The sequence below is a fragment of the Osmerus mordax genome, chromosome 18 (assembly GCF_038355195.1).
Source record: "Osmerus mordax isolate fOsmMor3 chromosome 18, fOsmMor3.pri, whole genome shotgun sequence".
In the NCBI taxonomy this organism is placed as follows: Eukaryota; Metazoa; Chordata; class Actinopteri; order Osmeriformes; family Osmeridae; genus Osmerus; species Osmerus mordax.
The window spans coordinates 13,250,064-13,275,420 of record NC_090067.1 but is presented as its reverse complement, the minus strand read 5'-3'; the positions used below and the strand labels follow the sequence as shown (position 1 = coordinate 13,275,420).

The 25,357-nt window shown below is 47.5% G+C and overlaps 3 protein-coding genes across 3 annotated transcripts in view; all 3 read right to left on the bottom strand.

The window, feature by feature from the left end:
- elmo1 (engulfment and cell motility 1 (ced-12 homolog, C. elegans)) overlaps positions 1–4,755 on the bottom strand; it is a gene marked incomplete at its 3' end in the record, with an annotated part of 47,618 nt that extends 42,863 nt beyond the window's left edge. The window contains 1 exon segment of the mRNA XM_067255627.1: positions 4,637–4,755.
- Positions 4,756–8,349: 3,594 nt separating this feature from the next.
- rp9 (RP9 pre-mRNA splicing factor) lies at positions 8,350–12,549 on the bottom strand (the record flags this gene model as incomplete). Its single annotated transcript, XM_067255970.1, is given in 6 exon segments — positions 8,350–8,498; positions 9,207–9,268; positions 9,867–9,958; positions 11,517–11,646; positions 11,916–11,946; positions 12,284–12,549. Coding segments are annotated over 6 exon segments (610 nt in total), but the record flags the coding sequence as incomplete, so codon positions are not given.
- Positions 12,550–13,550: 1,001 nt separating this feature from the next.
- Positions 13,551–23,709, bottom strand: c18h18orf21 (chromosome 18 C18orf21 homolog). Its single transcript, XM_067255270.1, has 5 exons — positions 23,426–23,709; positions 20,603–20,625; positions 20,190–20,398; positions 14,508–14,704; positions 13,551–13,827 (listed from the first exon to the last, which is right to left on the bottom strand). The coding sequence occupies exons 1-5, from the start codon at positions 23,521–23,523 to the stop codon at positions 13,671–13,673; spliced, it is 684 nt and encodes a 227-aa protein (XP_067111371.1). The 5' UTR covers positions 23,524–23,709; the 3' UTR covers positions 13,551–13,670.
- Positions 23,710–25,357: the final 1,648 nt, after the last annotated feature.

The window sequence follows — 25,357 nt, the reverse complement described above, 5'->3', positions numbered from 1 at the left end:
AGAGAGGAAGCAAATGAGAGCGAACAAAGGACAGAGATTTGTGTAAAGTAAAACCTAATTTGGAGAGGTCATACTTCCTGTGTTGTGAATGATGTCATCGGCAAATAGCCGCTATTTGTGAGTGTAGGGCAGGCTGGACGAAGGCAGGCTAACAGCACAGAGCTAGGCTGGGGGGTGCTGAGTCACAGAAAACCACAGCATGATACTGAAGCCTTCTTCAGCAGGGCTTCTGTTCTGCACAGGAAATGGATCAGGTAACACAACAGGAAGTGGCTCCACACACACACACACACACACACTACACAATCCTGCATGTTGAGTGTTTATCTGTGCTCTACTTGTCTTTCTGAGTCTGATATGTACCCAGACCAAACCAGCAGCCTGCCACACACACACACACACACGCACACGCACCCCCAGTGTGGCCTGGCATGAAAAGCATTGTCACTCTCTGTTAGCAGACAGTTGTTTAGGGAGAGAAGCATACACAGTGACTGTTCTGACTGCAAGTGACACTCACACACACACTCACGTCCGTGGAAGCTGGAAGCGTGCTGCAGATGTGAGCACCCCCACCCCCCCCACCTGGATGAACCTGCAGGGACGTCGTGTCGCACGTTCACCTGACACGACGGTAATCTGGCATCTAGTCCCAACGGCATTATGAAAGAAAATCCCCTCAATCTGGGATTGGGAGGGATGTCGACAGGTCGCCTGGGAGATATTTTACGACTGTTTTTTCTTCTTCTGTGGGGAAGATTTACGGTCTGATGACACTGTCAGCGAGAGAGCCAATCAGAGTGCCCGGGGTAAAAGACTAAACTGTTTCCCCCAGCACAGCCACATACACTAAATGTATTTTTAATTCATCTAACAAACGCTTTCATCCAAAGCGATATTCCAATAGTGCATCTAGTAAGTACAGAAGGAGATCAAGGATCATACGTGCAGAGCTCTACAACAGCCAGACTGCTCCGGGACGCACACTGAAACAAAACAGATTCTGAAAGCTAAAAACAACCCACACCTTCAGTTAGCACAGGTGGGGGAGGGTTGTGAAGAGCTGCAAGATCACTTCTAACACGTAGCGGCGATAATCAGTTGCAGGATTCACACAGTAAACCTGTCTGTTGTTATCGAGGGTACTAAAACGTCTTCGAAAACATTCAAAAACGTATTCAATTACGTCTCTAATTGTAATCGAATAGCAAGCTCTTTCCTAAGTAAACATTATCTCTCCCACACTGACTTCGGATCTGCAGTGCTTTAACTTTTCAGTGTGCTCAGCCAGAGTAAAAAAAAATATATATTATAATTTAAAACAAAGATCAACAAAGGGCATGTGTGTGTCTGTGTGTAATATCTATTTTCATTTGCACGCACACACACCTAGCGAAACCAAGGACACACACCAGCAACTGGAAATGAACCGGATATAACCCAGATAGATATAATATCAGATCAGCTAAGCTGTGGAGCGCACACACACACACACACACACACACACAGAAAACAGTCCTACCCATCTGGCCGGGGCTATACTTAGACACACACCCAACACACTAATGTACATCTGGCTCAGCCTCCCTCCAGCCCACAGCCTCTCTCCAGCCCACAGCCTCCCTCCAGCCCACAGCATCTCTCCAGCACACAGCCTCTCTCCAGCCCACAGCCTCTCTCCAGCCCACAGCCTCTCTCCAGCCCACAGCCTCTCTCCAGCCCACAGCCTCTCTCCAGCCCACAGCCTCTCTCCAGCCCACAGCTGGGAGGAGGACAGCCAGCCCCTCTCCCCGCACCGGGCCAAGTATCTGGGGACCAAGACAGTCTGAGGTCCGTCAATTCAGCCCAGCGGAGGGAGACGGGGGGGGGGGGGGAGAGAGAGACTGGTAGTGGAGTGTGTGTGTGAGCAGGTCACGGCTGCTTCTAAGAAGAGGAGTACCTGGTTCCACCGTGTGCAAATGCACACACACACAGAGAGAATTCATAACACCTAATCAGATCTCATCAAGCGTGCAGTCTAGCAGCCTGCTTCCCTAAGCCTGCTGGTTTAATTAAGTAGCTTCCTCAAGGAAGAATCCTATGAATGCAAACATCCCCGAGGCTAGGGCCGCACACAAACCTAGCCCCAGGCTGGGGGGGACAGGCTGGGGGGGGTGAAGACAGGCTGGGGGGGGCAGGCTGGGGGGGGAGGACAGGTGTGGGGGGGGGAGGACAGGCTGGGGGGGGGGGGGGGACAGGCTGGGGGGGGGGACAGGCTGGGGGGACAGGACAGGTGTGGGGGGGGAGGACAGGCTGGGCGGGGGGGACAGGTGTGTGGGGGACAGGTGTGGGGGGACAGCCTGGGGGGACAGGACAGGTGTGGGGGGGGGGGACAGGTGTGGGGGGTCACCTACAGGCTCAGGAGGATCTTCTGTCGAGCTGGATCCAAACAAACAGCAGGAATATCGGGGGGGGGGGGATGAGGGAGTCCATTAGGGAGGAGCAGGTAGTTGGTGAGGGAGAAATACATCACTGGGACAATCATTTACATACTTAGGCCTTCTCACGGGACAGAGAGCGACAGAGAGAGAGATAATGATAGAGAGAGAGAGATAATGACAGATTGAGAGAGAGAAATAGGGAGAGAGAGATAGGGAGAGAACATAAGAGAGATGATGAGATGGAGAGCGATGGAGAGAGAGAAAGTACAAGAGAGAAATGGAGAGAAACAGATGGAGAGAAAAAGCGAGAGAAAGAGAGAGAGTTAGACAGTCAGGCAGAGCTAGGTGGAAAAAGAAAAAAAGTGAGCAAGAGAGCGAAAAAAAGGAGGGAGAGAGGGAGGAAGGAGACAAAGAGAGATAAAGGAGTCAAGGACTGCCAGGTGCGAGAGAGGGAAAGAGAGAGAATAAGAGAGCAAGGCTGCTCGTAAATTGGCGAGGTTGCACTTGGTGAGGTGAGAGAGAGCCAAACGGCAGGCTGTGTCATTTATAACCCCACCCGTGTGTGATGCATCAGAATAAGCCACCAAGCGCACTCCTGCCTCTGCCTTCAACAACCCGGGTCCACCTGTCAGGCGAGTGCACCGGATTCGACTCTCGGCGCCGCACCAACATAGGATTGCAGAACTTGTGTCCCAAATCTAACTCACAAGCTGCAGCATGGTGCAGGTTCATATCAACCCCCAGCCTTTAGCTCTGCAGCATGGAGAACGTTCATATCAACCCCCAGCCTTTAGCTCTGATGGTAAGGCATTACACATTTTTAGGGTGGAGGTGGGGGACATTGGACCGCCAGAAGTCCCTTCCCGCTAGCCCTCCCACCCTGAGCTTGGAGGAGGAGAGGGCCTTAGAGCCAAGCTATTCTCCAGGGAGGACCAGGATTCGAATGCCGTTTCATCCAACATGGCAGCAGGATGGCCATAGACCACAACTGATCTCAGGACAATAACAAAGTCAATCAGCAGATACTTCTACAGTACAGAGAAGGATTTGAACCCTCTTGATCTGCCGTCAAATGCTCTAACCGCTAAGCTACCCCTATCCCTATCTGACTGGGTCCAGTGTTACCAGTGCTGCTGGCATGGCACTGATACGAGAGAATGTGCCCCTGGCACCATGACACAGGCAAGGCTGCTGTGCCAGCAGAACGCTCACGTCTCCTCGGCTACAGAGGGAGGTGACATCATCATGACCAGGGGTCACACTGCTGAGGAAGAGGGCTGAGGCTGTGTGTGTGTGTGTGTGTGTGTGTGTGTGTGTGTGTGTGTGTGTGTGTGTGTGTGTGTGTGTGTGTGTGTGTGTGTGTGTGTGTGTGTGTGTGTGTACTTCTACTGCTGCTGTTTCGAACAATTGGTCATACATGATGTAGGTCAAGGCTTAGGCTCCAGTAAACATATTCTGGAATAGTAAAAAATGAAGACAATTTAAGACAAATGTCTAGTCCTTGCTTGATGATCATACCAATTAAACAGAACACACCTTGACTATATAATAACATGTTATAGTTGCCTCAACTGTCAAAATACTTTCGCAGTCCTGTCGCTGTTGAGCCACTGAACTTAAGCCACCTGCGTTACAAAGTGAGGGTTTGAAAGGACGGACAAGCGCCCGTTCTGATTCGTTGGCCAAGGTAAACACCAAAATAACGTCAAAATAAATTAACTTTGCAAGCAGCATTTTCACACCAAGCAATGTAAATATGACTATTACAAACTCGTCTAAAGAAAACGTACTTGTGCAACATCTTCTTTACTTGTTATTAAATAACAGAAACAACGGTAAAAGGAAGGAACTGGACTCTCGACCACACCAACGTCACGAGTAGCCTAGCTGACCAGAATGTTTGGGGCAGTTAAGTCAAATCCTGCCTTTCACTGGCCGCTCACACTAAAGTAGCCGACGGATAAAACATATTTTTTTTTAAGATTCCGTGGAGTGCAGAGCTGGTGTAGGCTATGTCTACAACCAGACTGATAGAAAGATGGGTTCAGCAGCCTAGCGATCGAGACATTTGAAAATCAAACAGTGCCCATTCAGAATTCCTAAAACTGTTCATTTTTTACGGTGCAAACATAAACACACAAACACCCAGTTCAACTGTCCAGGTCTACCTCGTCTCCGTGTGAACATAAAACGTTATCATGTTTTTTCTCACAAACCTGATAAAGCGAGGGGACTTCTCCTACAAAGCGCTGATGTTCGGAGTTTGTGTCACAGGCAGACAGTCGGTAGTGTGTTTTCGCTCTCTCCCTGCGCACATATAGAGCTGATGTTTTCACTTCCTCTTTCTTTCGCCGTCTGCTGGTTGGCTTGTTACCGGAGCAGCTATACGAGGGACGACAAATCCCTACAAATGAATGAGACTGCAAGACCCTCCCAACTGATTATCACTCTCAGCGAAGTAGGCTATACTTTAGAGGAGCGTGACTGAGGGAACGGCGGCATCCTTTCCGTTTAATATGCTGAACAAGACATCCGCACAATGTTGTGCGGGTGGAACAATGAACTTAATAATTCATAAAAATCGATTTACCATGCATAAAACATAAGGACAGCAGTTTAGGGGGCTAGGGTCACGATCCTCAAACGTTAAACCGACAGCTGAAGTTTCTCACTTCACAAGTGGCCTGCATTAAATCGTATTAGCAGACCTAATGACGAGTAGACGTAAAGTAGAGAACTGTTGACGTAAAACGATTTAAACAAATTAAGACCAATGTGTATTATTTTAATTATTAGGCTATATTACACTTGTATCTGACTGCAGTTATGTTATTTATTGCTCTTGGCGAGTTGATTAAGGAGAGATTGCATAGCACATATTCTTGGACAGTTAAATCTACAAAACTGAGACAAAATACCCACATCCCATCCTGCTAAATACCCACATTGGTGCTCACAAACCAGCTAAAGGAAGAGAGATAAGATACATGGAGAGACAAGAAAGAAAGAAAGAAAGAAAGAAAGAAAGGGGGAAGAGAGATAAACAGGGCAATGGAGAGGAGAGAGATTGAGAACAAGTGAGATAGAGAGAGGAAAGAACAAGAGAGGGAGGGAGAGAGCCGTAAACAGAATGAGGGAGAGGAGAAGGGATAGAGCAAGAGAGAGGGAGAAAAAAACTGAGAAACACAGAGAGAAACTCAGAGAAAGAGAGAAACAGAGAGAGAAACTGAGAGAGAGTAACACACAGAGAAAGAGAGAGAAACAGAGAGAGTAACAGAGAAAGAGAGAGAGAAACAGAGAGAGAGTAACACACACACAAAGAGAGACAAGGAGGGAGAGACTGAGTGATGTGAGAGCCAGACCCAGGCCAGCCTGTGGAGCAGCATGTTGGATTAATACAAGGACTGTGTGTCCCTCCATCTCTCCTGAAACACAATAGCACACACACTCACACACTCACGCACGCTCTCACACACAAACTCTCCCTCACACACACACAAAGATAAACTCTTACATGCACACACTCACACTGATATAACATCTCTCACTCTCACAAACAAACAAACACACACACACTGAATGTGTTCCATAGTCATCATTATTGATCATTCAAGGTGGGTTTTGCAAAGCTCTCCGTCTGGTAGCACGTGTGTGTGTCAGATAGAGGCAAGTTGTGGTCCTAACAATAACCCATCTTGCTGGCTGCCTACTGCAGGCCAACTACAGTCCATCTGCTCCGACCTGGAGACATCACTGGCAGGGTAATCTCTTTATAAGACCTTCAAGAATCTCCGGAATGAAGTAAAGTAAAGCCACGTGCTGGAAAACGACCCCTCATGCTGCAAAGACTACGCCTTGTGCATAAGCCTGGGCCAGGTCCAACAGTGATCCCTAATAATAATCATAAAGTGAGTGAGAGACAAAGGAACTCATCTGTATGCACTGTCAAGAGAGTGTGTGTGTGTGTGAGAGAGAGATAGATAGACAGAGAGACACAGAGAGAGAGGATTAGCAGATGTACTGTACTGGTTTACACACTAGCGGTGGTGTCGTGGGTTCTTGGTAGGTGTGTGCGTGCGTCCATAAAAGAAAAACCCCGCGGTGAGTGAGAGCGCTCGTGATATTGTAGGCCTACTACTCACGATAGGACGTGGACTCACGTCGAAGTTCATTACTCTCCTCCGTCAAAAATACATTTCAACACAACGTATCACTGGGAAAGAACATCAGTAGAACAAGGTTGGCTGGCTAGCTCTGACAAGATTGATATTTCTCACTATGCTAAGTGGGTACACGCCAAATAACCTTCTCAGCAGTGGATATGAGGTAAATCTTTCTCCTCGGAGGTACGAGTACAATGCTGATGCATCTGGGGCCTTTAGCCAAAGCAGACACAAGGAGGGTTGCCATGGAAAGGACAGCGCTATGGGGGAGAGGAGGAACAGAATGACTCTCTTGGTTACTAGGATACTCTTAACAGACGCGGTCGTGATCGAGGGCTGGAAGTTGCGCGCGCGCACACAAACACAGTTTGGGCTCAAGCACATACAAAAAGACGAGGACACTAATCAACATTCACGCATGTTTACCGCCCTCAAGGCCAGCCGTTTTAACGGTTCTGTTACCAAGGTCATTAGCGGGGGAGAGTTTCTAGAGCGCTCCCTTGGTCATGACTGCGGCCTGTTTAAATGAACCACTCATTAAAGATGGACCGCGGGGGGCTTTGATGTGGCCTGCAGAGTGTGTGTGAGATACAGAGGAGTGTGAAGTTGATTCTCTCTGGCGGATTGTAGAACCCGACGTTCAGGATGTTTACCTCAGAGAGCGTGTTGTTCAACGGAGTGACGCTGGAGCGCTGAATTCGCTCAGGTGCGCAAGGGTCGGTAGGTGGAACTTCAAAAGAAAACGGGCAGGGATGCGAGGTTAATCTGGGATTACCGTACCGTCGCAGCAAACCACTGGGGCCTGTTGAACGGCTTGTATTCGTTAGTGGCACTCCAACCGCAGAATACATAACTAAATAAAACCACTCCGCCTTCATTGGCTGCCTTGAGTTAAATCATTTTATCCGTGGCAACAGAGATCACGTTCCAGTACATTCTACCTTCCCTCTGGGTTGGGGTAAAAAAAACAACTAAAAATGCAAATTCCAACCGCAATTTATTCAAAATATTTATGTACAGTCGTAAGCAGTCAAACATTCAACCTCCTCTGGAAAAAAAACAGGCAACACTTAAATGCTCCAAGATTGACTGACTACCTCCCCCCACACACATTTTAAACAAGCCTACAATCAAGCCATTTGATATTCAGCAAATTGATGGGTGAGGTTGGTGGAATTGGCAGAGCATGGCGGAAAAAAACAATCTCTTAATGACTCTGCGCTTCATCGCATGTCATCCTTTCAGTTCGCTCTCCAGTTTGTCTCTGCTATCAGGCACAGAACGAACTGCTGCTCTACTCTACCCAGAATGCCTTGCATCAGCCATGCAGGTAACGCCAGGGAGGTCAGAATTATACACACACACATTTTTGGAGTATGAAGGCACATGCTGTCATGAGATCTATGCCATCTAGGAAAGGACGGTCTGGGTGGTTGTTCGTAATGACCACGTCACCTTAAAGAGTATATAAGAAATGGGTCTAGTCATGCATTAATGATGACACTCCTATGGTGAGGAGAAGGCAGAGGGATTCCTCTAGACTTGGTAGTTCACTTAACTACTAGTACGGACATGGTAGTTCACTTAACTACTAGTACGGACATTGTAGTTCACTTAACTACATGTAGTTCACATGATACACCCTCCCACTACATTCGCAACTTCACAGTCGGACAGCCGACCAATCAGAGGGTTTTTTCCCCTCACAGGTGTTGCTCAATCAGAGTCGCTGGTCTTGGAGGACTTGTGTTTCCTCTTTCCCTTCCTCTTCTTCTTCTTTTCCTTCTTCTTCTTCTCCTTTCCCTTCTTCCTCTTCTTGCTGCTGTTGTGGCGCCGGTCGTCGGAGGAAGAGGTGGAGCTGTCTGAGTCGGAGGAAGAGGTGGAGTCCTGGAGGAGCTGGCGAAGCTGCTGGATCCTGGAGGGGGGAGAAGTTGAGTTGAGGGTCTCTCGTAAAGGGAGGGAGGGTATCTTTTAGGAGGATCGAGAGAGATCAGTAGGTCTGACAGGGACCTGAGGACTGAGAGATCAGTAGGTCTGACAGGGACCTGAGGACTGAGAGATCAGTAGGTCTGACAGGGACCTGAGGACAGAGAGATCAGTAGGTCTGACAGGGACCTGAGGACAGACAGAGATCAGTAGGTCTGACAGGGACCTGAGGACAGAGAGAGATCAGTAGGTCTGACAGGGACCTGAGGACAGAGAGAGATCAGTAGGTCTGACAGGGACCTGAGGACAGAGAGAGATCAGTAGGTCTGACAGGGACCTGAGGACTGAGGGGCTCACAGAGGACACTAATGAGGCCTAGACTGCAGACATAAACACCATCTTCTGTTTGGACAGGAAGATGTTTTTGCGATATTTCCAACTGGGGAACATCTCAGTTCAGGTTTCAAAGACCCTCCCTGTTATTCTTAGACATATTTTCGACCTGTCTGAAAAATAGAGGATCTCATTCCCATCGCATCGCTTTCCAAAAGTAAACTAGTAATCAATGTGAGAAAGTATGTGTGTGTGTGTCTCTGTGCATGTCTGTGTGTGTCAGAGTGTGTATTTTCTGTCTAACACCCGTAGGAGGAAGTGTCGTGCAGAAGGTTTCAACTCATCAGCAGCGTCTCCAGCTTACCTGCTCTCCTTCTCGTTCCTCTTGTTCTCCCTGATCAGCTCGTACATGGGGTCCTCGTGAGCCTGCAGGAGAGGAACCACACCACACAGATGTCAGTCAAACTACACACTCATTTATTGATTGAAATATTACCCTGCTCCAAACATATAGCAGCTTTGATTTATGATTTTTTTTTTTACTGAAACTGGGGCCAGGTTCCAGGCTGGGATCACCTGCTAGCGAGAGCGCCTCAAAACACAACATCCAGTCCTGACAATAACAAGGTCTGCTGTGTCCTTGGTAATGAATTCTTTCACACACACACACACACACACACACACACACACACACACACACACACACACACACACACACACACACACACACACACACACACACACACACACACACACACACACACACACACACACACACACACACACACACACACACACACACACACACACACACACACACACACACACACACACACACACACACACACACACACACACACACACACACACACACACACGACTGTTGAAATGTTTCGAAGCTGTTTTTGTGCCTCGTCTGCGCTTTACAGATCCGCTCGCATTGACAATGCAAGGTATGAAAATATGATACATTTGCACTTATGATAATCACTGCAGCGGCATGGCGGTTCTGGGAAAGACGCACCACTCTGAACTGCTCCAGTTTCTGGTTGCCTTTGATGAAGAAGGGACACTCCTTGTCACCCGTCCTGTGGCCGTAACGTTTGCACCGCCAACCTGGACAAGACAACCATTCTCAGGTCAGGTCAAAACAATGACTTACATTTACATTTAGTCATTTATCAGACGCTCTTATCCAGAGCGACTTACAGTAAGTACAGGGACATTCCCCCCGAAGCAAGTAGGGTGAAGTGCCTTGCCCAAGGACACAACGTCATTTGGCACGGCCGGGAATCGAACTGGCAACCTTCAGATTACTAGCCCGACTCCCTCACTGCTCAGCCATCTGACTCCCTTACACTGACTTCCATTACATGTTATTCATTTGGAGTCAAGTTATGGTCTGTGTGGAAATATCTGCCCTCCCCCCCACCACTCAAACCTTCTAGGACTCATCAGAAGTTCTTCAAGTGTAATATTCTTCCATGTGGATGTACTAGACTTAAATAGACTTCAACAAGTAGCCCAGCTAAGGAGCTTGGGGTACATCATATTAGGACTCATCAGAAGTTCTTCAAGTGTAATATTCTTCCATGTGGATGTACTAGACTTAAATAGACTTCAACAAGTAGCCCAGCTAAGGAGCTTGGGGTACATCATATTACATAGGTAAACCCAGCGTGTAATGTATACAGCATTTCGTTTTTGTCTGCTTAACCTATAAAGACATGCTTTTAGAACCCATCTAGGTGAAATAAAACACATTCAAACAATAGCAACAAACCATAACTTGGAGCAAATTCACGGAACAAATAACGCTTTCAAATTTCTATATGGAACAAATGGGTTATGAAGCGCGTGTGCGTGCTATGGGTTCTTACCCGCATACCATAATTACGAGTGGGACGGGTGAATTAAACAGAGATGATAATGGGGTTCTTTGTTCTATCCAGGGCAGAAGAACAGAAGTTCATCTTCCTCTCATTACTCCAGTTCCATGACAAGACTGAGAATGATTCCCTCTAGCCCCCCCCCCCCCCCCCTTCCCCCAGGTCCTCTCTCCCTCAAAGTAGATCTAACAGCGTGAGACAGGAAGAAGGATCCTTTGCAGGCTACTTCCTGTGGTGTGTGTACACACACACACACAATATATAACCTTGTGAGATTACGACCACTTGAGAATCCATCTTGCCAGGCTCCAAGTTATTTGTGCCCGAACCACACTGGTAGTCATTCTAAATCTGGCTTACTAAATGGTGAAGTAGTATGGACATTGGATGCATCTTCTATTTAAACGACTGCACCCCCTCTTCCTTTCCTTCATGTCTCTTGATAGGCTACAGTGCCACCTGCTGTACTGCACATGCTGGTGCACCAAAACCTATTCTGATAAGCAGACACAGCTGTAGCCATATTTAATGTTAGTCCTTTTCAATATGATCCAAAGCTACCTACAAATAGTGCTTAGAGAAAGAACCGCAGAAGATTCTCTCTGACAGTCTAAACCCAGGCCCATCCTCAATCATCTGTCAAATGTCCTAGAAGACCAAACGTATGGAGTCAGGTGGCTGAGCGGTTAGGGAATCGGGCTAGTAATCTGAAGGTTGCCAGTTCGATTCTAAATGTAAATCACAGCAAGACACACTCATGCCCCCCCCCCCCCCCCCCCACTCACATTGCATCACCTTCACCTCCTTCCCCAGAGGCATCCACAACCCCTTGGTGGGCGCGTGTGCCAGGAAATCCCTGGCATCCTCATTTCCGGGATCGGCAGGGATGCAGTCCTCCGGCTTGTCTTCCTCCTCCTACAGACAGCGAGTGAGCTGTGAGCTTCGAGGAGACGCACGCTCTCTATTACTACAGTATAGTGCTAAAATCACTAATGCTGGGAAGTGACCTACTGTTCTAAACCGCAGGAAGAGGGGGACAAGCGGTATTTAATTTGAAATGCGTATAACTTGTCTGGAGCAGTTTTCCAAGCTTCCTAACTACATGGTATAGCCTCTGTATATGCGGAGTAATTTATGCTAACTAGGTATATGTTTATATAGCGACAAAGAATGTATAAATTTACCTTTATGAGTCCAGGTGGCGGTTTCTCATAACTAGAGGACAGGGAGATAATAGGTTCTGAGCCTCAGTATGTTTAACTTTTATACATCTTTAGGGTCAAAGGGATTCATTTGCTGCCAATATTTAACATACTTGGATAACTACGGTAGGCTAGCTACACCAGAAACGAATATTGATGGCAGAGCTACGTTAGCTAACAAGTTACAGCTACATGTAGCTACGGGCAAGTTGTAGCTAGCATACCTTCTGAATATTTTACAAGAGGTAACACGCCGAAGGAAGATGACTAGCAAGCTCATACACACACGTTATTAAGGATCATTAGCTGATTTTATCAGACATTATAAGATATTGTATATAGCTACTTACAATGTCTCCACGTGCTTGAGTTTCTGTACTTCTTGGTTTAGTTTTTTGGCTTGTTTCTTTAGTTTTTCTACATCGTGTTTTGAGTCCTTGTGCTTTTTGCGGTCCACTCTCTCTTCGTAATCTCTTGATCGCTTTCTGTCCGACATTGGAATAACAACGAGGAATATATCAACAATAAATTAACACTTTGAGAAATTGTTCAAAGTATATTCAATCGCAATTCTTTGACACGAATCCTATATTCGTTCCCTGCTCAACTATCCCATTTCCTCGTTCTCATCAACACTTCCTGTGCTTTCGTGTTAAGTTTGAACTTCAGCGCCACCTACAGGTCAAACAGAGTAAAGTTGGGGTGTTTTGGAAAATAAAGTTTTCCCAAATTAAACGCGTGCCAGTCTTTTTACAATTGCTAAAATGAATCATGAAAATCAGATTATTTGAAGGGAATTTTTTTTCTTTTGTTAAAACACAAACCACACCACATAGAATTCATACATCTGAAAAAGTTTTATTTCAGAAAAACAAGTCATGTTGGAAAACAAATGTGAGGTATTTCAGGATGGCCGTGAAATTTTGAATGCACCTACACATGAGATTATAATATGACTCCAAAACACCCAAACAGAACTGTCTGGTACTAAATGATTCATGACATTTGTTGGGGCAATCACAGCTAAAATAATATTGTGCTGTCAATAAATCTTGTTTTACAGTCAAGCAAAATTTGCAATGTAAACGGTAAAGGCATCACAATTTGTTTTGTTTTTTTAAGTTATGATTATTGCATATGCACCCTTTTACAAAATGTCAAACATTTAGTTGTATGTACAAAAAACACATAGAAAACAAGTAGGAAAAGAAAACATGACCTAGTGATGTTTAGATAGAGGTGAACACATTTGTAAACAGTCATGGTTGAGCCATAACTGTCCACTGACTTCTTATGAGACACTTACACCAGCAATCTCACTAGAGAAGGCCACTACAGCAAGAAAATTTAGATGGGTCAAACCAACGTAAAAACACGCTTAATGAACTGTCCATCATCAATATTTATCCTTGCGTAAATGTATGCATTTTTTACATTTTATAGATTTTCAACAAAACACAGCCCTCTCAAACCACCAACTGTCTTGGCAGTTATTTGGCTTGTGTGATCACACCAACAGAAGAAGAGCTCAGCTTCCTGTAGTTTTCCCGCCATACAAAAGGGGCTCCACAGACACCCTCCCACGGCTCTACAGACTGAGCGGCCCCACCGGACCCCTTCAACCCCGCCCTGCAGACCTGCGTCATCCAGGGGCTAGGTGGGAGGGGGAAGCAGGCTTTTACCGTCGTCACTAAGCAACAGTTTGTTGGTAAAACGGAAGATCGCTTGGGTGGCCAATCAGAGGGAAGACAGGAAGTCTTTCAGGCCTCCTTTAGTCTTCTTCTTCTGGCTGTCGTCCAGCTGCAGGAACTTCCTGAGGCGAGAGAAGACAGACTTCTTGGTGCTGGAGGGCTTGGAGGCCGGGGTGGAGGAGGTGGACGCAGTGGAGTTAGACCTGGAGAGGAGAAAAGAGGAGGCGAGGGGAGAGAGGAGGAGAGATGGGGAAAGGAGGAGAAAGGAAGGGAGAGAGGAGGGGAAAGGGAGGGGGAGAGGAGGAGAGGAAGGCAGAGAGCAGGAGGGAATGAGGGAGAGGGGGGGGAATTAAGTAATGTGAGATTTTGAAGGGTTGGCAGAAGTTGAAACTAGCCTGTGGGGAGATGTAACTATTTATACGAGGTGTGACATATCGTTTACTTAAAGCTGGGTTCTGGAAGATCTCCCCTGAGGACACAGTTGCGGGCCAAGAAGATAATGCGAGGCAAAAAGGTAACAAGCCTCGCTAGCTTCGCCACAGCAGGCCCGAGTTCGAATACGACCCCGGCCCTCTGCTGCATGCCTCTCTGTCTCAGGGAGTCAGGTGGCTGAGCGGTGAGGGAATTGGGCTAGTAATCCGAAGGTTGCCAGTTCGATTCCCGGTCAAGTCAACTGACGTTGTGTCCTTGGGCAAGGCACTTCACCCTACTTGCCTCGGGGGAATGTCCCTGTACTTACTGTAAGTCGCTCTGGATAAGAGCGTCTGCTAAATGACTGTAAATGTCTCTCTCTTCCAATAAACCATGAAAAACGGCCCAAATCTATCTAAAAAATAAGAAATGAATAAAGATAACATAGAGCTGTAGGGGTGGTGAGGTTTACCTGGGCGTGATGCTCGGTGTCTTGTCCTTAGACGCAGATTTGGGGGTGGCCATGTTGGATCTGTTGCTGGACTGGGGAGTCTTGCGTTTGGCTGCGCTGCCCGGTGTGTGGCTGTGCGTCCTGGATACGCTGGCCAGCATGTCCCGGTTCACTCCACTGTACTTGGAGGTCTTGTTGCAGGTGTGGCAGGTAGCCATCTAGTAAGGCAAGCACAGAGGGACAAAGCAAAGCAGGTTTTTTTGTTGTTGTATGTTTGTTTCTTTTCATTGATTTTTCAGGGGTCGAATTCATTCAGTTTCTAAGATACTGGAACGGAAGAAGTCCTGACTGAAACTTCTGGCTCTTCCCAGACCAGGTTAAATTTCACCACGACTATTTTGATCTTATTTCTTTTCTTTATCTGTCTGTTCTTTCCTCGGCTCGCATGGCCTGGATGACGCAAGAGCCCCTCTCCCTCCCTGAGAACCGGCCCTCCACGCCTCGCGTCGAGAACCTCCGACCGCAAGAGCCAAGATCAGGAGACACACTTAGGAGCATGCCTCGCATGACCTCGCAACACCACAGATGTTTAGCAGCCTTCTGAATCTCTGGAACGCCTCACCCCACCTCTCGCGCACACACAGAAATGTTTGTGGCCTACGTGCTGACGGATATTTCCAGAAGGAGTCTGTATATGGCGATGCAGCCCGACTCATGCAAGCAGCGCCTGCAGTACTGGCAGGGATGGGTTTCCATGATTCAAGATAAGGCTGGCATCTGATACCAGTCTCTGGCACCCTGCTGTGCCCCTTAGGGAGGGGGGGGGGAGGGGGGGGGAGAGGGGGGGGGGGGGGAGGGGGTGGGGAGAGGGACGTGTGGCAGTTTTAAGAGGTTTTAGGAGATAGACTATTAACAACGCTTCCACAGTCACAAGGCTCAACCAAATATAACGTGCTTCTGTTTCACACACACACACACACTCACAAACACTCTCAGACACACTCGCTCTCACACACTCACGCACACCCCAAGAAGTATATGACGCAACAAAGTTCAGCAACAAAAACCGTGATTAATTATTTTCTGACTTGAGATGAAAACAATATTCCTGAATAAGCACATTCCTATCCGCTGTGATAATAACAACAGAAGAACACAAATCATCCGTCAAGCAGCGGGACAGACCGTCGGCCAGACGCAGAGAAACACGACTGGATTCCGTGACTCGACACCGGAACGTTCACGGCCACATTCCACCGACAACCAAGTTCTACTGCAGCCAAAGTCCAATCGGTTTTACACTCATCTTAAAACCAGGGTCAGGAATATTCCATCCACAAGTGATGCGCTGGTAATAACCATGGTCTCCACTCACCGTGACAAAGGTAGCCATGTCTGCTGGAGGCTCTGAGGGCTGCACGGATGTGTTTAGTTCCAAACACAGCTGTCTCTGACAGTGTGTGACAGTTTACTAGATGACCCTGTGCTGTCCCGCCTTATAAAGTATCACTCAGACAGCTGATCCTCCCCTCCCTCCTGGCCGAGTGTGTGTGTGTGTGTGTGTGTGTGTGTGTAGGGGGGAGGGGGGCCTGGTTACTGCTGGCACGGATCCCTTTCTTGACAGGCCTCATCAACTCTCAAACACACACATTCTCTCTCACACACATACTCTCTCACATGCACACACTCTCTCTCACACGCACACTCTCTCTCTCTCTCACACATACACACTCTCACACGCGCACACACACACACAACATTCTCTCTTACACAGACACATACTCTCTCACAAAAACATTACACACAGACACACTAAACACTCTCCCAGTGACCCACACAAATCTGGACTAAGTGCCGATAAGAAACAGATGAACAGAACACTACACTGTGTAAAGAGGTGTCCTAGTTAGCAGGGCACATCAGGCTGGGGCAGGGGCTGGGGCAGGGCACATCAGGCTGGGGCAGGGGCTGGGGCAGGGCACATCAGGCTGGGGCAGGGGCAGGCCACTGGCCCTTCAGTACAGGAGGACACAGGAAAGTTACCCAGCAGGAGTGACTGCAGGGCCGCATGACAACATGGATTTTCCACTGCGGATCACAGGAGGGGAACTCCCAGTGAGCTGATCGATGCTCTGCCTGATATACACAGAACGTTCCGGGGCCGAGGACCTGAAACGGACCAGAACACGCCACGGTTTGAATATGTTCTTTATAAATACGACAAACCCCATTAAACTCGAGGATACGAGACACTGGCGCAGACGAGACCAACCGTACTTAGACACCTCCTAAATATGAAGTCCAGGCCACAGATGTAGGGCTTATATCTAGATGTCAGACTTACATACAGACATGGAGGAGATGCCAGTGGTAAAAATCTCTCTGAGATCAAACAGCTTTACTCGTCTCTCTTTGTAAATAACCTCGAGCTCTAAACTTACACACAACCAGCCGGGCACCATCACAATCTCCCCACAAACAGCTCGTAAACAACCAGGCGAAGATGTGGAAGGAGGGTTTAGGGGGGGTGATTAGGCGGGGTAAGGGGGTGGGGTAGGGTTGTGGTCAGTTGGGTGGAAAGGGGTTATGAATTTGACGATGCAGTCACAGAAAGAAATATGTTTATTTATTTGACTTTTATTACACGTGTAAAAGTGTGTGTCTATTTATGACGGCATCCAGTTTAGTCAACAGCGTGGCGTTGGCAGTAGTGTATCTGTTTGACAGTTTATTATAAACCAACCAGAGCAGAACAAACCAGAGTGTGTTTCCACTCAAGCCGTCTGGCACAGGGAACAGATAAAACACAAACTAACCCCCAGACCACCGGGGAGGACTGATCTGGGGTCAGAGTCCAGAACCGGGGCCCTGGTGAGGGGATTGAGAAGGACCTGGACGTAACTGACCCAGGAACAGTCTTTACCACCGGCCCACTCCGGGGGCACTGCTGACATCTTGGTATGACAGAGACTAAGAAAAGCTTCTTTAGCCCAGTGATAACCTGTCTGAGGTACTGGGATCATCTGACAGAGGGGGGGGGGGAGACCAAAAAAAAACAAAATAAAACCTCGGACACCAGAGTATTCTAACAATGTCTGGTATACTTCCACAGCCTTTACCTTTTCAATTAAGTTTCAAATAAAATTATAGAAAATCACTAATCTTTAAAAATAGCTTAATCCTCACAAATCTGAATTTTTTCAGAATTGTACTGAAATCTCAAATATACACCAGATTATTCTAATAAAGTCTGGCCTACTTCCACAACCTTTCAATTTTCAAAAAAGTTTTTAACAAAATTCTAGAGCCAGAGTGGTTGATCTTATCAAAGGTCACAAATATATATTTCCTCTTGGCTTCTTTTCAGACCACAATCTCTCCAGGAATGACAATATAACTACAAGGAATTAGGTCAAGATTAAGTCTGCCAACCCAACCCTTACTCTACCTCTTTGTATTATTGTTGCCCTTATCTAAATCATAAGTAAGTACCCTTATTCGGCAGCATGTTCGGCAGTCAAGTGCTCAAACCACTGAGCTAAAGCCCCTGGATGATGCAGGCACAGGGAGACCCTGTCCCCCTGGATGATGCAGGCACAGGGAGACCCTGTCCCCCTGGATGATGCAGGCACAGGGACACCCTGTCCCCCTGGATGATGAAGGCACAGGGACACCCTGTCCCCCTGGATGATGCAGGCACAGGGACACCCTGTCCCCCTGGATGATGCAGGCACAGGGACACCCTGTCCCCCTGGATGATGCAGGCACAGGGACACCCTGTCCCCCTGGATGATGCAGGCACAGGGACACCCTGGATGATGCAGGCACAGGGACACCCTGTCCCCCTGGATGATGCAGGCACAGGGACACCCTGTCCCCCTGGATGATGCAGGCACAGGGACACCCTGTCCCCCTGGATGATGCAGGCACAGGGACACCCTGGATGATGCAGGCACAGGGACACCCTGTCCCCCTGGATGATGCAGGCACAGGGACACCCTGTCCCCCTGGATGATGCAGGCACAGGGACACCCTGGATGATGCAGGCACAGGGACACCCTGTCCCCCTGGATGATGCAGGCACAGGGACACCCTGTCCCCCCTGGATGATGCAGGCACAGGGACACCCTGGATGATGCAGGCACAGGGAGACCCTGTCCCCCTGGATGATGCAGGCACAGGGACACCCTGTCCCCCTGGATGATGCAGGCACAGGGACACCCTGGATGATGCAGGCACAGGGACACCCTGTCCCCCTGGATGATGCAGGCACAGGGACACCCTGTCCCCCTGGATGATGCAGGCACAGGGAGACCCTGTGGCCCCAATCTACCTTCCTCTTCCCCCTACATCACCCCCCCACACCTCCCCACCCCCCTGTGACCTTGGCCCCAGGGTCCTGTTGTCATCCAAGGGGACCAGAGTGAGTGAATGAGAGCAGCTAATGGTGTGTGTGTGTGTGTGTGTGTGTGTGTGTGTGTGTGTGTGAGTGTGTGTGAGTGAATGAGAGCAGCTAATGGTGTGTGTGTGTGTGTGTGTGAGTGAATGAGAGCAGCTAATGGTGTGTGTGTGTGTGTGTGTGTGTGTGTGTGTGTGTGTGTGTGTGTGAGTGAGTGAATGAGAGACAGTGGCTACAGAGAACATCGATATACCCCTCTGAAAGCAGGGCAGTGAACTGATCGATAAAGGGGAGACACAAACACGCACACACACAGTTTGGGTGATCCTGATGCCCCCGCTAGAGGGATTAGGTGCAGAGGGAACAGGGGAGTCAGATGGCTGAGCGGTGAGGGAGTCGGGCTAGTAATCTGAAGGTTGCCAGTTCGATTCCCAGCCGTGCAAAATGACGTTGTGTCCTTGGGCAAGGCACTTCACCCTAGTTGCTTCGGGGGGAATGTCCCTGTACTTACTGTAAGTCGCTCTGGATAAGAGCGTCTGCTAAATGACTAAATGTAAGTATGACTAGAAGGTTTATACAGCAGCCTATCCTGCCTCACTGCCCCCCAGACAGCAGCCTGATGAAAACAGAAGGAGGGGGGCACATTGTGTGTTGATGTGTGTGTGTGTGTGTATGTGCATGCTCAAAATACTTCGCTCAACACCAGTTAAATCCACAGGCGTGAGACAGTGTCTTCAGCCCTGTCTGGGGGGGAGGGTCTGTGTGTGTGTAGGGGGGGGGGGGGGGGGGGGGGGGGCTGTGTGTGTGTGTGTAGGGGGGGGGGGCTGTGTGTGTGTGTGTAGGGGGGGGGGGGGCTGTTGGGAATGCGTGAATGTGTTGGATGGGGGGGTGGAGTAGGAGGAGGGGTGGGAGGTGTGGTAGAGGAGGGTGGAGTTGGGGGGGGTATTTAAGCATGTGAGAACTCTCTAGGCCAGAAACGACAACACAGCAGACAGGAAACCGGCCCTTTAAACCAGCGGTCTGTCTAACAGCGCCATAAAACTGTTTACAAGCGGCAGGAAGTTTCAACACAACAATATATCCCTGTAGTAAAGACTTGGTGCAACACTTTGAATGCTATGGCACCATTTATAAGTGCCTGAACTTTCCTGTCACACTTCACTTCAAAACTGACCGACAAAGCATGAAAAATGGGCCGAACGTGGTCCGGTGAGGTGGTCACCTCATGGGAAGATTATGTGGAACATCGACCCACCCCCTCTACACACAACACCCTGGGGAAGGGGTTTGAACCCGCGACTCACCAGGTAGGAGGGGGACTTCCTGTAGCGTCGGAGGAGGTCCCTCTGGGACAGACTGAGGCGTTTGCCCCGCCCCTCCCTGCGCAGCACCCCCTGGACCCGTGCAGACGCAGGCCGTCTGGGGCGCGGCCTTATGCGGTGGTTAGCCGGCTGCCGCCACTGGAAACAGGACGAACAGAACAACTCTTCTGGTACATCCCTCTTTACCCCAGCTGGAGGGGGGGGGGGGGATAAGGAGTGTAGAGAAGGAAAGTGGAGGGAGAGGCGAGGAGAGGGAGAACAGAGGAGATGGGAGAGGAGAGGACAGGAGGAGAGGGATGAGAAGAGGGAAGTGGGAGGGAGAGAGGATTAGAGAGGACTGACTTGACTGCACCAGGTGTTTCCGTGTACTTGTGAATGTGTATGTGTGAACTTACATGACATATTCTGACATTTTTGCCTGAAAAGTAAAAAAAAAAGAAAAAAGAACAGGTTATTGAAGTTCAGAAGTTTTTCTGGGAGATGACGAACAATATGTCAGGCTTTTCATGTTCCAACCTTTGACATGACTGAAGACAACCTTACACAAGGAGATGCAACTGTCTGACATGCAGGGTCTATGATATGTCCCAGAATTATTTGATTGGAACTGAAAGCATGTCATACTTTTAGTTCAAGTCATATGAGCAAATCAAATGTATACAATATAAATCAATGTATACAACTCCACCTATCTCCATCTCACAGGTCCTAAATGATATATTAATTAGTTCCCTGCTGGTGTGGATAGGCTACATATTCACTTATTCATTCACAGGCCACATTTACAGGGCTTGATTTCTACAGGCCTAGATCTGGTGTTGCAGGAGCCTCCAAACATGGTCCATTCAGCTGTGGAAAACTACCTTTCACCGGAAAGACAAACAAAGCTGTTAACAGAAAGGGCAGCCGCTCTGAAATCTTCCACGCGCCACCGCTCCATCTCTCTGAACAGCAGCCATTGTATGCGTTTCTTATTTTGGAACCGGTAGAGAAGGCTGAACTAACAACGTTGAGCCCTTGCTAGGTCCCGTTAAAATTAGCCCGCGCTCTGCTAAAAATGAACGCCGATATTGGCAAACTGGGCTGCACGTGCGGTGGCGGGAGTATAAAGGCGACAACAGGGGTGGGGGTGGGGGGCGGCGGGGCCCGGGGAGGACAACTGTTTTTTTAAATCTGCCGTTGACCCGCCCACAGCTGTCTTGGCGAAAGCGATTTGTTTACCGCCCGCTGTACTACGCACCTGCCTGGCGTGAAGCCCTCGGTAGAGACGGCGGTCGTCGTGCCTGTGACGCTCTGCCGGTCTGAATCACTGTCATTTAATCTCCCCTTTAATATGAAAGACCCTTGCTGGAATTAAAAACACTCCGGTTATTGGCACTAGAGCTGAGTCACAATACAGGCAAGGCATGTGACAGGATAGTAGGCTATAGACCAGACGTCAGGCTACGGATGCTTCAGGGGTTAGGGGGTGATGGAGAGGCATTCTTTAGGGCTTTGACAGCCCCAATGATTTGCCTTCGTCAATCGGTGGACCGGCCGCCTGTCATAGCCCGCGCAGCTGCATCAGTAGGTTTACAGGAAACCACGTTCACGTTTGTACACTGTGACTAACGCCGCTGTCTTGTAGTCGCTTCTTACACCCTCCAACATAAACACAGCCCATCACTGTAGACAAGAGGTCAAGACCGGCCCGCTACATATTCTCCTCCTCAGAATAGCGGTTAGGCCTAATAACATTAGAATTCAGAACTGCGACATGAATTGTGAACAACAACAGAGTCAAGTAGCCTTTATACAAAGACAGTTGTCCGTAGATATTAAAAGATAGGCAACTTGACTATTTCATTTTACACATACAAGAGGGCATAAAACCATCATTTTATTTAATTATACTCTTTAATTGATTGTTCATTCTTGCCCTGTCTTGTTTTTCTTTTCTTTTTTTTCTTCAAGATCTTTGTAAAGTATTACCCAACCATTGTGTACTTTGTTAATGTCTAGTGATGTTCACATATTTCTCTTGTTTGTATGCTATTAATTGGATATTTTTTTAAAGTTGTCCGGTTGAAGAGAAACTAAGGTGTGGGGGGAGAGAGATTTCAACCTTTCTTGATGATGTCATGCACGTTCCGAGTCTAATTTTCAAGGCCTAGACAGCTGGTGTTTTTCAGATCTATCTCCAACACTTTCTGTCGTCATCAGAGAAGCTTGCAACACAAGGAGGGTCTCTTAACTGGGTAATAGTAGCCATGCAGAATAGACACATCCATACCCTGACCGAAGCTGTAATAACAGCTTGATTTTCCATTTCCAAACCGCAAATTTCCTGGCCTAGGTGAGAGTAGAAACATGCCTGAGGATTTGGGAGATTGGTCCCAGAGCCAAACCAAGCAGGGGTCAGACTAGTGTGTGAAATACAAACTGACAGTGAAAAAATATATAAACCAAATCACTCTTTTGGTCAAAGTGAGCCATGGATCTATGGAGAATGAGAAAGCAAATACATAAATCATCAATCTGTATACAACAGCAAGGCTTGGCAACAATACAGCAACAAACCACCGTGATTAACCACAACCCACGGTGTTCATGACTAAGAGCAATACACAAGTCTAAAGCAAATAGCTTCAAGTCTTAATGTGGTCGGTGTTTAATCCCTGCACAATGACATCTACACTTGTCCGCCAGACAACTAGGCTTCACTAACACTAAATAGGCCTACCTGTCTGCTTAGGAATCAACTGCATTGACCTTTAACCTAAACAACACGGGTTTTATAAACGGAAATTAATCATGTATCTTTTTCCACATACTCAAGCAGTCCTAAATCCAAATTTTGCAGGCACTTTTATCCAAAGCGACGTAGACAAATGGTGAATATAGATCAATGATCAAAAGTGCATATAATAACAGGGTTTATTTTGGTATTATTATTTCAATAGCTGATTCTGACAGGAAGTTACACCATAAGAGCTGTACATTTCACCGGTACAGAGATTCACATTCTGCCAACATCACCTAGGATGCTGCCTGCTACTGGAACAGGAGTTTATATTAACCAGACAGACAGGAACATGGTTGCCGTGTCACAACCTGGGTAGAGACTTTATAAACTGATACAGTTCTGCCATCTAGCGGCAAAATATGATTACTACACAGAACACCACAGCTTTCCATGACACCGCTATATAATTAAATACAAAACAGAACAAACTTACATTAAAAATCGAGATTGTTCCAGACAACGATCGCCATATAACTTTGAAGCCTGCAGTAAAAACGAAAATCCCGACTTGCCTTGGCTTTTAGCAGACATTTTTCTATCTCCTGTGAAACTAGTTTGAGCACTTCCTTGGACGAAACGTGTTCATTAACATGAGGACAACGATAGCCCTCCAGAATCTTGAGATGTACACATCTGGTCACATTCAGACTGATATCTATTTGAAATCGTTATGTCTTGACAGAAATAGCACAAAACAAGCATGTCTTCCCACCTCGACACTACCGGAAGAGAGTTGCGAAGTCCCGCCTCTTCCTCCTACTCCATGTTGACTACAAATCCCAACTCCCGGTGTCGTGCCAAGGCACTTATCCCCACCAGGATTTGTATCCCCTGGCCTCGGGAGCGCACGTGCACTCAGAGAAGCGGAGTTTGCTGCACTTCGAATTCACCTCTTTCATTTGGTCAGAGCAGACATCTCCATATTAGCTCAGGTTGTTCATTGTGACCAAAAGAACACAGAAGATAACACGCATGATGGCAGGACAGACCCTTTGCATGTAGAGGAGGGGATACACATTATATCAGGTGAAAAAACGGCCTGATATAATGTGTATCCCCTCTGTAACTCATATGGTAGACAGTTGAACAAAGCGGTTAATTGCAAAGCCATATTAAACTAAATTAAATTAAAACAGAAATCACGTTAGAGGGCAGGGAGGGACGGGGTAGCAAAGACGGGGCATCCAACCACACCCGCAGAGAATGGAGAGATGGAGGTGGCCTAGATTAAAGGAAAAAATATGTTTATAAACCTGCATGTGATGTCGAGTCACATAGATAGGCCTATCAGTCTGCCTATGTAGCTAAGGTGCATGGTAATATGGAGCTTTGGAAAACACTGTCGATTAATCCACAATACTAAACGACACATTAAACAATTCACACGTCGCCTGAATGTAACAGACAAATAAACGTATTTATGTAGATAAATGAGTCCCTTGTTACTATGGAAAACTCTGTCGAGTCTTCCACGTCGCTATTTGTTTAACCCTCGTGCTGCCTTCGGGTCACATGACCCAAAGGTTCATAACGAACCATCGTTGTGTTTACCCAATTTTACCCAATACAAAAACAAATAAAAATAATTTTCTTTTAACCTTTGCAATGTGGGGGGTCTGAGACAGCCCAACGGTTAAAAGAAAATGCTTCACTTTATTTTTTTATGAGGTAAATTTGTCGCAACACCAAGGTGGGTCACAATGACTGATGAGTCAGAATGACCGGAAGATAACACAAGGGTTAATTTAAGAGGTGAATTCGAAGTCCAGCAGTTAAACTCCGCTTCTCTGAGTGCATGTGCGCTCCCGCGCCCAGGGGATACAAATCCTGGCGGGGATAAGTACCTTGGCACAACACTGGCAACTACATTTCGTATGTCCAAGCAACTGGTCCAAGCGGTGATCAGGAAAACAGGCCCCACCAGTATGCCTTCTCCTGATCAAGGCTATTCGATATATATACTGACATATATGATATAGTTATGATACATGATGGTTTTCAAAAATATTTTTTCAACCTTTCGAAACTTTTTTTCACAAACAACATGACACTTTCATTGTAAAACCCACAATCTATTGTGTAGACACAATAGATTTATTTGTACGTTTTTATTTCAAGTCTCCACCTTCGATGTTTCAGTGACTGCTGTTGGCCTGTTGCGTCTTTGCTCCGCAGCTTCACTTGTTGTAAACCAACCAGCGTGCAGCTCATCTAAATATTCATGAGCATATCATAAAAGGAGAAAAACTCGTTTTTTCCCAGGGCTATTTCACAGGATGCATCAGGGCTCATAGAACAGCACCCGGGCCATGTTAAACCCAACCAATGTTACATACCCTATTCGGAGACCTTAAGGAACAGTGTG